This window comes from Mustelus asterias, chromosome 11 (assembly GCF_964213995.1).
Source record: "Mustelus asterias chromosome 11, sMusAst1.hap1.1, whole genome shotgun sequence".
Classification (NCBI taxonomy): Eukaryota; Metazoa; Chordata; class Chondrichthyes; order Carcharhiniformes; family Triakidae; genus Mustelus; species Mustelus asterias.
In genome coordinates this window covers 108,783,320-108,795,903 of record NC_135811.1, presented here as the reverse complement: position 1 = coordinate 108,795,903, position 12,584 = coordinate 108,783,320, and the positions used below count along the sequence as shown (strand labels likewise).

At 41.8% G+C, this 12,584-nt stretch overlaps 1 protein-coding gene across 3 annotated transcripts in view; it reads right to left on the bottom strand.

The window, feature by feature from the left end:
• aclya (ATP citrate lyase a) overlaps positions 1-12,584 on the bottom strand; it is a 79,434-nt gene that overhangs the window by 41,883 nt on the left and 24,967 nt on the right. For all 3 annotated transcript variants that reach the window (XM_078224255.1, XM_078224258.1, XM_078224257.1), the window contains 7 exons: positions 12,188-12,310; positions 9,621-9,683; positions 6,849-7,039; positions 4,678-4,757; positions 3,282-3,412; positions 1,482-1,600; positions 388-524 (listed from right to left, as the gene is read on the bottom strand). In XM_078224255.1, the coding sequence (XP_078080381.1) occupies positions 388-524; positions 1,482-1,600; positions 3,282-3,412; positions 4,678-4,757; positions 6,849-7,039; positions 9,621-9,683; positions 12,188-12,310 (844 nt within the window). The remainder of the gene's footprint in view (positions 1-387; positions 525-1,481; positions 1,601-3,281; positions 3,413-4,677; positions 4,758-6,848; positions 7,040-9,620; positions 9,684-12,187; positions 12,311-12,584) is intronic.

The window sequence follows — 12,584 nt, the reverse complement described above, 5'->3', positions numbered from 1 at the left end:
GGGATTGTGGTTGGTATTGACTCGATGGACCGAATGGCCTCCTTCCGCACTGTAGGGACTCTATGATCTCACTTAAAGTTGAAACACGATGGATGAGGCTAACAATGTCCTGAGAATTAATACAGAAGATGAAGAGCTGACTGCTATCAGCACTCATTGGAAACCAATTATGCTTCACCATATTTCTGAAGAACAGCATGTACATAGCATTGAGGGGAAAGTCCAAGGTACTGGATAATAAAGGAGCCACTAGAGATTCAGCATGTACAATGCAGAGAGTGAAAAAGTGCCACAATATTATAATTAGTTGCAGAACTGTGCTCCCCTTAAATGCTGTATTTTGAACTTACTCAATAACAAGATGATTCCAGTCCCTTTTGTTCTCACCTTCTGGATGTTGCTCTCTGGTCATGAGAGACAAAATGGTCTTAGCATAGTCATACGTCTGCTGTTCACTGGGGGCGCCTGAGTACTCGCCATAATTTGCCAACTCATTCACTCCTCCAAGGTCACAAATTGTGTCACTGTGATCAAACAGCAAGGAAAACAGTTAATAGCCAAATCAATACAACAGCCAAATCTTTCAGATTTCCAGTAAAAACAAAACATGCTGGAAAAACCAGGGTCAGGCAGCATCTGTGGGAAGATGCTCTCCAAGATGCTGCCTGATCTGCTAACCATTTACCATGACTATTTTGTTCTAGTAGCCGAACCAAAACTGACTGCAATAAAAAGAACATGTTCTATTCTTGTAGTTAGTTGTCAAAAGTTCAAGGAGGAAAACAGCACTCATCTTCCCCCTCCTCCTCCCCCTCCCAAATCCACCATTAATCTTCTACAAAATTGTGGAGCATATCATGTCTTGAAAATAGAATCACTTGGATCAAAAAATATTCAAAAATTTGTTCAGAACACTTCCACTATTCACAGCCATACATTCATTTTGACTAAAAAACAAAATATTCAAATAAAAGCAGAACACCAGAAGAAAATTCCCTAAACCCGTCCTTGCTTTCTTGACTGGTCTACTGATAGAAAATGGGAGCTGAATTTCAACCCAAATTTACTTGTGACAGGAAACCAAGTGCACCAATGCTTAGGAGGGTGGAGTGAAGTCTTAACTTTAACATTTATTTGTGTCACAAGTAGGTTTACATTAACATTGCAATGAGGTTTCTGTGAAAATCCCCTAGTCGCCACACTCTGGCGCCTGTTCGGGTACACTGAGGGAGAATTTAGCACGGCCAATGCACCTAACCAGCACATTTTTTGGACTGTGGGAGGAAACCGGGGCATCCGGAGGAAACCCACGCAGACACGGAGAGAATGTGCAGACTCCGCACAGACAACGATCCAAGCTAAGAATTGAACCTGGGTCCTTGGCGATATGAGCCAGCAGTACTAACCACTGTGCCGCCCAATAACATTTTGTGTTTTAAAGCTGAGGCATCTGGATTTAGTTAGTGAAGAGTAAGCGATACCTGTACACAACAGAGGCACCTCCTCCAGCCACCATCGTCCAGATCCTGCCCTTGGGATTGAGGATAGTAAGCTTCAGACTGGCTCCACTCTTCGCATCAAGGTCAGCAATATAAGCTTCCTGTAACAGTAAAGGCATCAAAACACAGAACAGTCACTGCCAATCCTCAGTTTGTCAAAGGTACTTACATTTAGTGTCCCAACTCAGTACAACATTCACTCAGCAGCAGAACCACAACCTGAAGATAAATGCAACATAATCAAGTACAATTAACAGTGCAAATATCTTTCAGCATAATTGTTAATGACTGCCAAATCGATCTCAGATCCAGAAAAGCAAAATCAAAGAATTGGAGAGCTTCAAAGAACAGTACAGCACAGGAAACAGGCCCTTCGGCCCTCCAAGCCTGTGCCGCTCCTTGGTCCAACTAGACCAATCGTTTGTATCCCTCCATTCCCAGGCTGCTCATGTGACTATCCAGGTAAGTCTTAAACGATGTCAGCGTGCCTGCCTCCACCACCCTACTTCGCAGCGCATTCCAGGCCCCCACCGCCCTCTGTAAAAAAACATCCCTCTAATATCTGAGTTATACTTCGCCCCTCTCACCTTGAGCCCGTGACTCCTCGTGAACGCCACTTCTGATCAGGGAAAAAGCTTCCCACCGTTCACCCTATCTATCCCCTTCATCCCTTCAGATTGTGAATTAAGATTTTAAAAAATATAAATTCTCTCAATTTTTACACTCCGATTCAATCTCTTTCCCTCCCTGAAATCACCCTCCTTAGTCCTCCCGTTTGATTTATAAATTCTGCAACCTTATTGGTTTGTCCGATTGTTCGAGGTCCCACATGCATTGCTCTGTCACATTAGCAATCTGCTGGGCAAATAAATTTAACTTAAACATTCGGTGAGATGACAAAGTTCAGTAAACGTGCTCCATTATTGTTGTTAGCTCTCAAGTCATTTCACAATATGGCTCCACGTGACAAATAAAATGTAACCAAGAGACGGAAAGATCAAACACAGATTAGATGACCACAGTCAAATTGTGCAGTCATCTTTCCAATGTTTGCCTCATTATCCCAATACAAGGGCAACAACAAGCTTTGAAAGCAGGGCAAAGAGTCACAAGTCTGGCTCCTCGATCCAGAGGATCAGGGAAACTTGGAATATTTTGCTTTGAAAACGAACAAAAGGGGGCCCCCAAGACAAAGCCTCCAATTCCTGCCAACCATGGACCACATTTTGACAGGATTCTGTTGAATGAATAGGATACTTCAGGTCATTATACTTTTAATCTATTTTATGCCAAATATGCTCGCTTGCAAAGGGGAACTAACAGATGTGGTGCTAAGTTAATAAATATCAGATATTCAGCATCTCTCAGAAGCAGCCTAACCAAAATGAGATTATTTGGATAAATGCCTCAAAATTAGCAAAAGCCAACATGCACCACCTCAACCTATACGGTCAGATAGCAGATCTTGAGCAACAGCTGGTTGCAAAGTCAGATAACAAGTACCCTCTCATCAGTTGGCCTTTATCATGAAGCAGAAAGGATGTGGTTATGAGGCCCTGGTAGACTTGCTAACAAAACAGGAAAATTGGTAATTATATTTATATAAACATTAACAGGATCGATGAAAATTGCCTGAGGACCTTCATATAAAAAAGCCAACAACCCATCTGCACAAGGCAACTTCGCCACTACTTTGCTGGAACAAACTCGAGAGATAAATGCACAGTGATGCCCACATCTCAATTTGAAAATCACGTGCCCCCCACATACATCAGTACTTACCTCAGGGTAAGCTTCTCTCCCAAATGGTGGCGGGAAATCCACATCTCCCCATTTACCCTTACAGATGTAGTCAGCAGTGGCATCTATCTTTGCTGCCATATCAAGGACAAATACACCAGCATCGGTCACAACTGCAGTGGATTAAGAGGAAGTAGAAGATATTCCAATGAATAATTGCAAGGAAACACTGCAGGCCATCATATTTCTCTTAGGCTTCAACAGCAGTGCTACTGTAGAAACTCTTATATGCAAGTCTGGTTTAGAGATCTTTTCATTATTTTTGCTGCCCTGTTTCTTCTCACTGCTCATCTTTCATCTAAAGACTGCTGGATTTCAGATAGATGAGGAAGGAATTAAAAGTAAAACTTGCAACAACATAAAAGGCATCCTGAAGTAGACAAGACTCATTAACAAGGGATAACAGGAGACAGGACAAAACTTGGACGACAGGTTTACAATGCATGAAAAAATAAATTCATTCTAACTTTAGTTTTAAGATTTTACCGATACTTTTTAGAATTTGCATTGCACAATTTTGTTTATTTCCCCTCTGTGAAACTCGAGATTGGTGGCTTTGACACGAGTGACACGTTACAAGTTCTCCCAAGTTCACGCCACGAATGCTTTTGGGCAGAGACCAAATCACATTCCTATCCAATACTGAAGAGGACATCAGGGTTTTAAGTCAATATGAGCTCTGCTAATCTGCAAAAATGAAGGGCACTTTGCCTTTTGTGAAACTATAAGAAAAGTCATAGCAGCACGGTCAACCAACACCTGAAAGGAAACTAAAGGTTAGTTGGGGATCCTTCATCAAAACTGCAATGTTCTGAAATGCTAACCTGCAGTACAACAGGATTTCTGATCTCATTTTCAGAAACAAAGCTCCATGCGTCACAATTCCATATTTACAATCATTGGCAGTTGATCCCTGCAGCTTTGCTGGGTCCTACTGCACTATAAAAACTCAGATCATAAATGTGTGGGACCAACTCCCTGCATTTCTTAAACAAATCTAGTGTACAAGATTATGAGGGGCATGGGCAGAGTGGATTGGGAGCAGTTGTTCCTCTTAGTTGAAGGGTCAGTCACAAGACGACAAAAATTCAAGATGAGTAGCAGGAAATTTAAGGGGATGCGGGGCAGCATTTGGCACATTATTACATTCAAGGCTATGAGCCAAGTGCTGGTGAATGGGATTAGGTTAGGTGGATTCGGTGGTTCCCACGTGTCAGTACAGATTCGATGGCCCGAAGGGCCTCTTCTGCACTCTGATTCTGAAATTCTGATCCTGTGATTCTATGAAGCAATGGAGCATTTGCAGATATGCACTTATTTCAGTCAATCTGGTTTAAGCCACCCGGCTGCACGAGAATAATGGACAAATTGTTTTTACCTAATGGATTAATCTCGAGGTAGGTGAAGTACAGTTCTTCATACAGTCTGAAGAGTCCAACAATGAAAGAGGCTAAAATGCTGAAGAGACCAGAAAACCAAAGTATTAAAACAACAAAATGGATTACAATAACAGTAATTTATGATTTTTACCAAAACTACAGGTAAGGGTAAGGAACAATTAGAGCAAAAATATAAATGGTGTTACTATGAAAAAAATCAGCCATGATCTGACAGAGCAGTGGTACAGGCTTGAGGAGCTTAATGGCCTAATCTTGTTCCTGTAGCTGGTGACTTGGCTTCATGCAGATGATTTCAACCAGACAGAGCAAGGCATCACCATAGCCGAGTGGCTGCTCACAGTGCGCAGATTTAACACAGTTTTGAGTCAAGCTTGCAATCTTCACACTCAGTCATTTTCCTTTAAACCATTGTGATGCAGTTGGGCCAAAACCAATTTACCAAACAGTAGGTTAACAATTCTACTATTTTGCTTTCAGACAATGCTGATAATACCCGCTTTAGTCCTTAATCCCATCTTTACCACTCCCCTTGTTGTATTCCATGACATTTTGCTAATTAATCTCTCCTGCTCTCCAGCCCACCCCGACTTTCTGGTTTGTTCTACCTGCCCCACCCCCTTTTTCAACAGCATAAAAGCCATCACATCTTTACCTCTAGTTCCAAAGAGTCAGACTAGCTTCAAAAAGTTAATTCTGTTTCTCTTTCCACAGATGTTGCCAGGTCTGAATTTTTCCAATATTGTGTGTTTCTTTACCAAATTAAACTTCTCTCTTGGCCGAAGTTTATTTATTTAAAAGTGTTACAAGACTTGCATTAACACTGCAATGAAGTTAATGTGAAAATGTGTAGTCACCACACTCCGACGCCTGTTCAGGTACACGGAGGGAAAATTCAACATAGCCGATCAACCTAACCAGCACATCTTTTAGACTGTAGGGCGAAAACGAAGCACCCGGAGGAAACCCACGCAGACACGGGGAGAATGTGCAGATGCTGCACAGATAGTGACCCAAGCCAGGAATTGAACGCAGGCCCCTGACGCTCTGAAGCAGCAGTGCTAACCACTGTGCCACCATACCGCTTAGGTTTACTGCTGTCTCACAGCACCAAGGACCTGGGATCGATTCCCAGCTTGGGTCACTGCCTGTGTGGAGTTTGCACATTCTCCCCATGTCTGCAGGGTTTCCTCTGGGTCCTCCAGTTTCCTCCCACAGTCCAAAGACGTGCAATTTAGGTGGATTGATCATGCTAAATTGCCCCTTAGTTTCAGGGGGACTAGCGAGGGCAAATGCATGGGGTTATGGGGATGGGGCCTGGGTGGGATTATGGTCGGTGCAGACTTGATGGACCAAATGGCCTCCTTCAGCACTGTAGGATTCTGAAACATACCACCCCTCTGTAAAAAGGAGTAACAATTGAAAATTGCTCCTTGGATATATATAAGCGGCAGCCAGTAACTGCAAACAGAATGCAAGTGTTGGGAAGTTACTTTATCATCTGGAATGACAACAGGCAATCTCCTGGCTCTGCCCTCATGACACGGTTACATGTGCACTTTACAACAGGACAGTAATCAGGAGGGGGGAAAAAGAGTTTTAAAACTTGCAATCCATACAACACCTTTCATGACCACAAGATGTCCCAGGATGCTTTGCAACCAATGAAGCACTTCTGAAGAAGTCACTATTGTAATGTAGGAAAGTTGGCAGCCAATGCACACAAGCAGCTCCCAAAAACAGCAGTGTGAAAATCAGATCATTTTTATAAAATGACATCTTCAAAATAGTGTCACTGGATCTTTTACATCCACCTGAGAGAGCAGACAAGTTCTTAATTAATCTCCTCATCCAAAATACCGCATCCCTGGCAGTTCTGCACTCAGTAGGTAATGCACTGTCAGCATAGATATTTGCACTCAAGCCTTTTGAGTGGGACTTGGAACCCACAACTTCCTGACCTGCTTTAATCATCACCCCAGATTGGGGCAGTCACTTCAGCAAAGACCAATAACTGAAGCTGGAATCTTAACCATCTGTATGGCTCCATCCCACATCAAACAGTGGAAGAATCCAGTGGGGAAATCTAGCAGCACTGGTGGAGGTTCAACAGCCATCCACGTAGCATGAAGTGTATTTTTATTAAAGTTACCTTTTCCTGTTTTCAGGCACGTGTTGCAGCAGGTGGTTACTAACATCTTGTTCATCCAACTTTCCATCAACTTCCACCAGGAATTTGCAGGCTTTAGAGTCAACATCACCAACATCAACCCCACCCTCGTGATGGAACAACACATAGTCACCTTCCCGAGCAGCATAGATGCAAACATAGAACTCTTCTTCCTGAGTAAGAATTGCAAAATGTTACAGCTCACGAACAATCTTGGCTTGTATTCCCTCTAGCTTTCCAAAAATCAAGCGCTGACCTGATTGAACTTTTTCAAAAAGTTAAGGGTACTGTAACATTTCTATGATTCAATAGGGAGAAACTATCTTCTGTGGTGAGGGAAATCTGGAACATGGGGACCAAATCTTAAAATTAGTTCTCTGCCATTCAGGAGCAATACCAGATCGCATTTTCACATACAAAACCTGGGACAGACACTCCCTCATAAGGTTACATTTGCCATGGTCATTTGGTGTTTAAAACCAAAGATTTTTGTCAGATGACGTTTAAATGGAAATGGAACAAGGTGCAAATCATTTTGACCCAATTGACTTGTAGAGCAGACTCAAGGGGCTAAATAGTCCACTTCTGCTCCCAAGTTCCTAGGTCAGTGACCCCATAAAGTCTGAGTGTTTTTCTCCACGATGTATTTCAATTTTCTGCTGCTGCCCATACCCTTTAAAATTCCTCTTTGAGCTAGTTTTAAAAAAAAAATAATTCCACAATTGTTCAGTCAGAAACATAACCAGCTTCAATGTAACATTTTTCCTAATCTCTTAGAATTCTTATATTGGACAGCCAATCAAGAATGCACATTTAAAAGTTTGCTGAGTTGAGCCAAATTAAGGCAGGATAGAAGCAAGCCAGCTCTCTAGCCAGGGGATCATCATGGCCAGGATCTCTCCCCAAATTCAGTTAGAATGTAATGAAGGAGGCAATTCACAATTTCTACTTCAATACCTGAACTTGCATGGTGCAAACATCTGGTATGTTGGGAAAGGGGATGGAAATTTAGAAAGCTAAACTGTAGATTCATAGAATCCTGTGCTCGATATATTCCTGATTAAGCTTGTGAAGGACAGTTCTCTGTGCAAGAATTCTTGCACATTGAAGAGAAAACATAACACATTCAGAGCAGATCCTTAAACTTGTCCCACCATTGAAGGTTTGGAAGGCCAAAGGGCCTATTCCTGTGCTGCACAGTTCTTTATTCTATAATGGCTGAACTTCCGCATCAATTCTTTCATGCAATTAACTCATATCCCTCAATTCCCCTAGTCTCCAAAAATTAAATCTTAGTCTCGAGTTCACTCAACACAGCCCTCAAGATAGAGAATTCCTAAGGTTCGCAACTCAGTGAAGGAATTTCATTTCATCTCGGTCCTAAAAGGCCAACCATTTATCCTGGATTCATCAATTAGGAGATACAGCTTCAGAAAATTCACCAAGGGCTTGAAAGGTTCTAGGTTTCAATTATATCACTTCATTGTTCCAAATGTCCAAGAATATAGGCCCATTCTGCTCAAGGTCTTATCATACTAGCCCCCTCATGCCAGGAATCAAGAGTGAATCTTCATTACAACCCTGCACCCCACCGCTTCCTCTGCCATCCCACTTCCCTCAACCCATGGCCACTCCAAAGTACACTCTTCCTTAGCAAAAAAACACCAAAATTGCACAGAGTACTCCAAGTATGATATCACCAAAAGTTGTACAATTGCAGCAAGATTTCATGAGTCTTATGCTCCAACTCCCTTGCAATCAAGACTAACATACAATTTGTCTTCCGAATTGCTTTCTGCACCTGCTTGTTAATTTTGTGATTTTCATACAAAGGCACCAAAACCCCTCTGAGCACTAACATTTACTAGTCTTTCACACTTCAAAAATATATTCTGCTTTTCCATTTCTTCTTCGAGCTTTGCATGCTGCAGAAAGGATTGTGAAATCTTGTAAACCAAAAACCTGCCTAGTCTCATTTCCATTCAGACGTCATCGCTTCTATCATGTGCATCTACTGATCAAACAGGATATCTCAGTGATCATGAATAAATAACGGCACTTCATCCTGAGAGAGTTTTAACTGACTGCCATTCCTATCCCAGCTCCTGACAGCTACCTGCTCAGGGTCCTAAGCTTTGCCCCTGTCAAGACTCAGAATTTTTAAACAAAAAATAATAAATGATCAAACTGTGAACAGTGTTCAAAGTCAGGATTAAGAATATTTTATTATAAGTGGAGGCAGTGGCACAGTTGTATGGTCACTGGACCAGTAATTCAAATTTAGTAATCCAGGGGAATACCTTGCGGACCTGGGTTCGAATCCTACCATGGCAGATGTTGAAATTTGAATTTAATTAAAGAATTAAAAGTCTTAATGGTGACCAAGAAACATTGGCGATTGTTGTAAAAACCCATCTGGCTCACCAATGTCCTTTAGGGAAGGAAATCCGCCATCCTTACCCGGTCTGGCTGAAATCTGGTTCCAGGCTCACAGCAATGTGGTTTACTCTTAAAATACCCCCCAAAATGAGCTTAGCAGGTCACCCAATTCAAGGGCAATTAGGGAACGGCAATAAATGCTGGTCCAGCCAGCAACACCTGCATCACAAAGACTAAAACTTTAGCTCTCTCCATGTGCAAATTAAGGAATGTATGGGAGGTGCTACAATGTCAAGTAAGCCCATCAATATTTCTTGCCATTGCTAGAATACCGAAAGGCAAATTAATTTCTTTGAAATCCGAGATTTGACCAACCTGTCGATGAGGTACAAATGGCTCAATCAGGAAGTTTTTCAGAACACCCTTTGCCCGTCCAACCTGGTTAAATAAAAAAAGCAGGAGCAAGAAATTACCAAAGTTTTACTGTATTCTGCCAGGAACAATTAACTTAGATGTATAAAAACATCTTATGTTGCTCAGAAATGTTTTGCATGTAACATTTTAAGTCAGTTACTCACTGAAGCCAACAGTGCAGATATTTGGAATACAGCGAGATTCCACAAGCAACAAGATGCTGGTTGCACAGAAATATTGTTGCACATGTTAAGTTCATTTCCACTGCATTACTTCTCCAATTTATCAGCTAATTCACCATTTAAAATTGTATTAACTATCAGTCTAACAGCAATGAGGTAGGACTTCCCAGAATCTATGGTACACAGCAGCTGAGAATCAGGTTTGATCATGTATTTCATTCAAGCAAAGCCACCTACACTCTACCCACAAGTCTGAGAGAATCACTACTACTGTGCGTGTCTTAGCAAACTGGTTCACAAGTCATAGGTGGGGTACAGGTTTGCCACCCAGAGCAGTGTTAAGAAAAAGTGGAGTAATGCAAAGAAGATTTCACAATTCATTTCCTTCACAACTCCCTTAGATCAGGTGCAGCAACACAAACCCCTGGAGAACTAATTTTAAAAATAGACTTCGAAGCTATATAAATGCTTACACCTATTATTTGCTGCATAATGGGCTGCTTGTAATACAACAACTGAACTCAATAACTCTTCGGCCTCCTCTGGCAGCTGGTCATCTTGTGTCACAGTAAGAAGTCTCACAACACCAGGTTAAAGTCCAACAGGTTTATTTGGTAGCACAAGCTTTCGGAATGTCGCTCCTTCAGGTGAGTGAAGAGTTGTGTTCACAAACAGGGCATATATAAACACAGACTCAATTTACAAGATAATGGTTGGAATGCGAGTCTTTACAGGTAAAAAGGTTTTGCAGGTACAGACAATACGAGTGAAGAGAGGGTTAAGCACAGGTTAAAGTAGTGTGAATTGTCTCAAGCCAGGACAGTTAGTGAGATTTTGCAAGCCCAGGCAAGTCATGGGGCTAACAGATAGTGTGACATGAACCCAATTGTCAAGCAATGCCTCCTAGTAGCTGCCCTAAACATTTACCTGTGCAACACCAAACCTGTGGCCCTAAACCCCGATTACCTGGAAGCACTGTTTAGATTTTAACTATCTGGCACAAAGCAGTTGGGCTGAATGGCCCACTTCTGTGCTATAGATTCTATGTAATACCCCATTAAGCTAGCTATGCATCATCTGGTGGGTTGGGAGAAAGTAATTCCCACTGCCATGGTAACACAGCTCAGTTCCAATATGTTTATTTTATAGAGCGTGATTAATTATGGAGCCATATATGGAAGTTTTCTTCTATGTTTAGATCTGAGCAAAATAATTGAACATCTTTGGAAGAGGCTGCTGTAGTTGGCATTTTGGTAAATTATATTTCACATGCCAAATACATCAAACAAAATGCAAGCAGACAACTTCATTACGGCTTTAGTGCTGGAAGCAGAGAATTACTTTACATCCCCTAATGGACTGTCCCCTCAGTCTGGCATTTAATAGACAGCTGTGATTGTATTTGTGAGGAAGGGCTGCTCCAGGGTAGCTCAGCAGGCAGCAATCTGTCCACATCAGACATGTTGTAAAGCCCAACTTTCATGCTGCTTTCAAATCTCAGTCCAGAAAAGTCAGCAGAGCAGTGACAGCTTCCAAAACCCCGTCTGAAATGCACACAAAGCCTTCAGTCAAAGTTCTCAGCATCTTACCTAGTATGTGGCTGAATTGAGCTCAAGGCAAACATATCCTTTGCTTGTGTTAAGAGTCTGGACTGCCAAATTTACACAGTATAATCATTTTTGCTTGATTGGCTACATCATTCTCTATCAAGGCAGCAATGCAGAGTGTGCCTGCAATTTTGTGTCTAGTACTGACTTTCACAGTTATACCTGAATTGGAAGCTTGGGGAGGTGGTGGGATACAGGCAGAAAAGGATGGCGCTTTCCAATATATTTAATTATATTTAGGCTAGGCTAGCAGCGTGCACCACCTAACATCTTTTTCCATCTTCAACCGTACTCCTATCTGCTCTCCACTCTAAAGAAACCAATGTCACCACTTTGGCTTCAAATTCTGATAGGCCCATTATTAGAGTTAATTTTAATAACACATCCAGTTTTACATACATGAAGGATTACTGGATTAAAGTAGCCCAGCTCTCTGAATCCATATTAATCCTGCAGGTTGCAGCACTTTATACTATCAAGGTTTCCCCGCTAGTTGAAGGATGGTGTCAGCCCAACCTTCTAGAAGGACAAGATAACTCCACCTGGCAGGCTTCCTTGCAGCAAATCTGCTGCAGCAATTTCATTATCAGAAGATGAATCATCACAATGAATCAGACCATCATAGAAACAGGAAAAAAAGTTAAATCTCATCTCAGTCAGGATCAGTCAAGCAATATTTTTCACTGCAGTTGTGTTGTTCACACACCACTCCCTCCGCCACACCAGTTACAGCACTCACCGTTGTTTCGAATCCCAGTCGTGGCTTTAACCATTCCTTCACCCCGTTCAAATCCAGGTTAACCCCAATCAACCCCAGCTTCCCACGACGTTTAATCAGTTGGTCTGGCTTCACCACCAGACGCTAAAGATAGAGAAAGGAGGAAATGTTAAGGCAACAAAAAGAGTTCTAATTAAGCATTTGGATATCCAATCCAAAAGAACTGAGGTAAACCCTTATGATTTTAATGAAAATAGTTCTTCAACCATTGCAGGTAAATAGCTTCCCTCAAAAGAAGAACTTTCATTTAATCAGAATTTTATCCTCAGGATATTTCCAAGTGTTTCACAGCTCTCAGCTGGTAGTAAATGACAGGAGATTGTGCACAAATCTGAAGAGCTATCCTCAGTGCATTTAT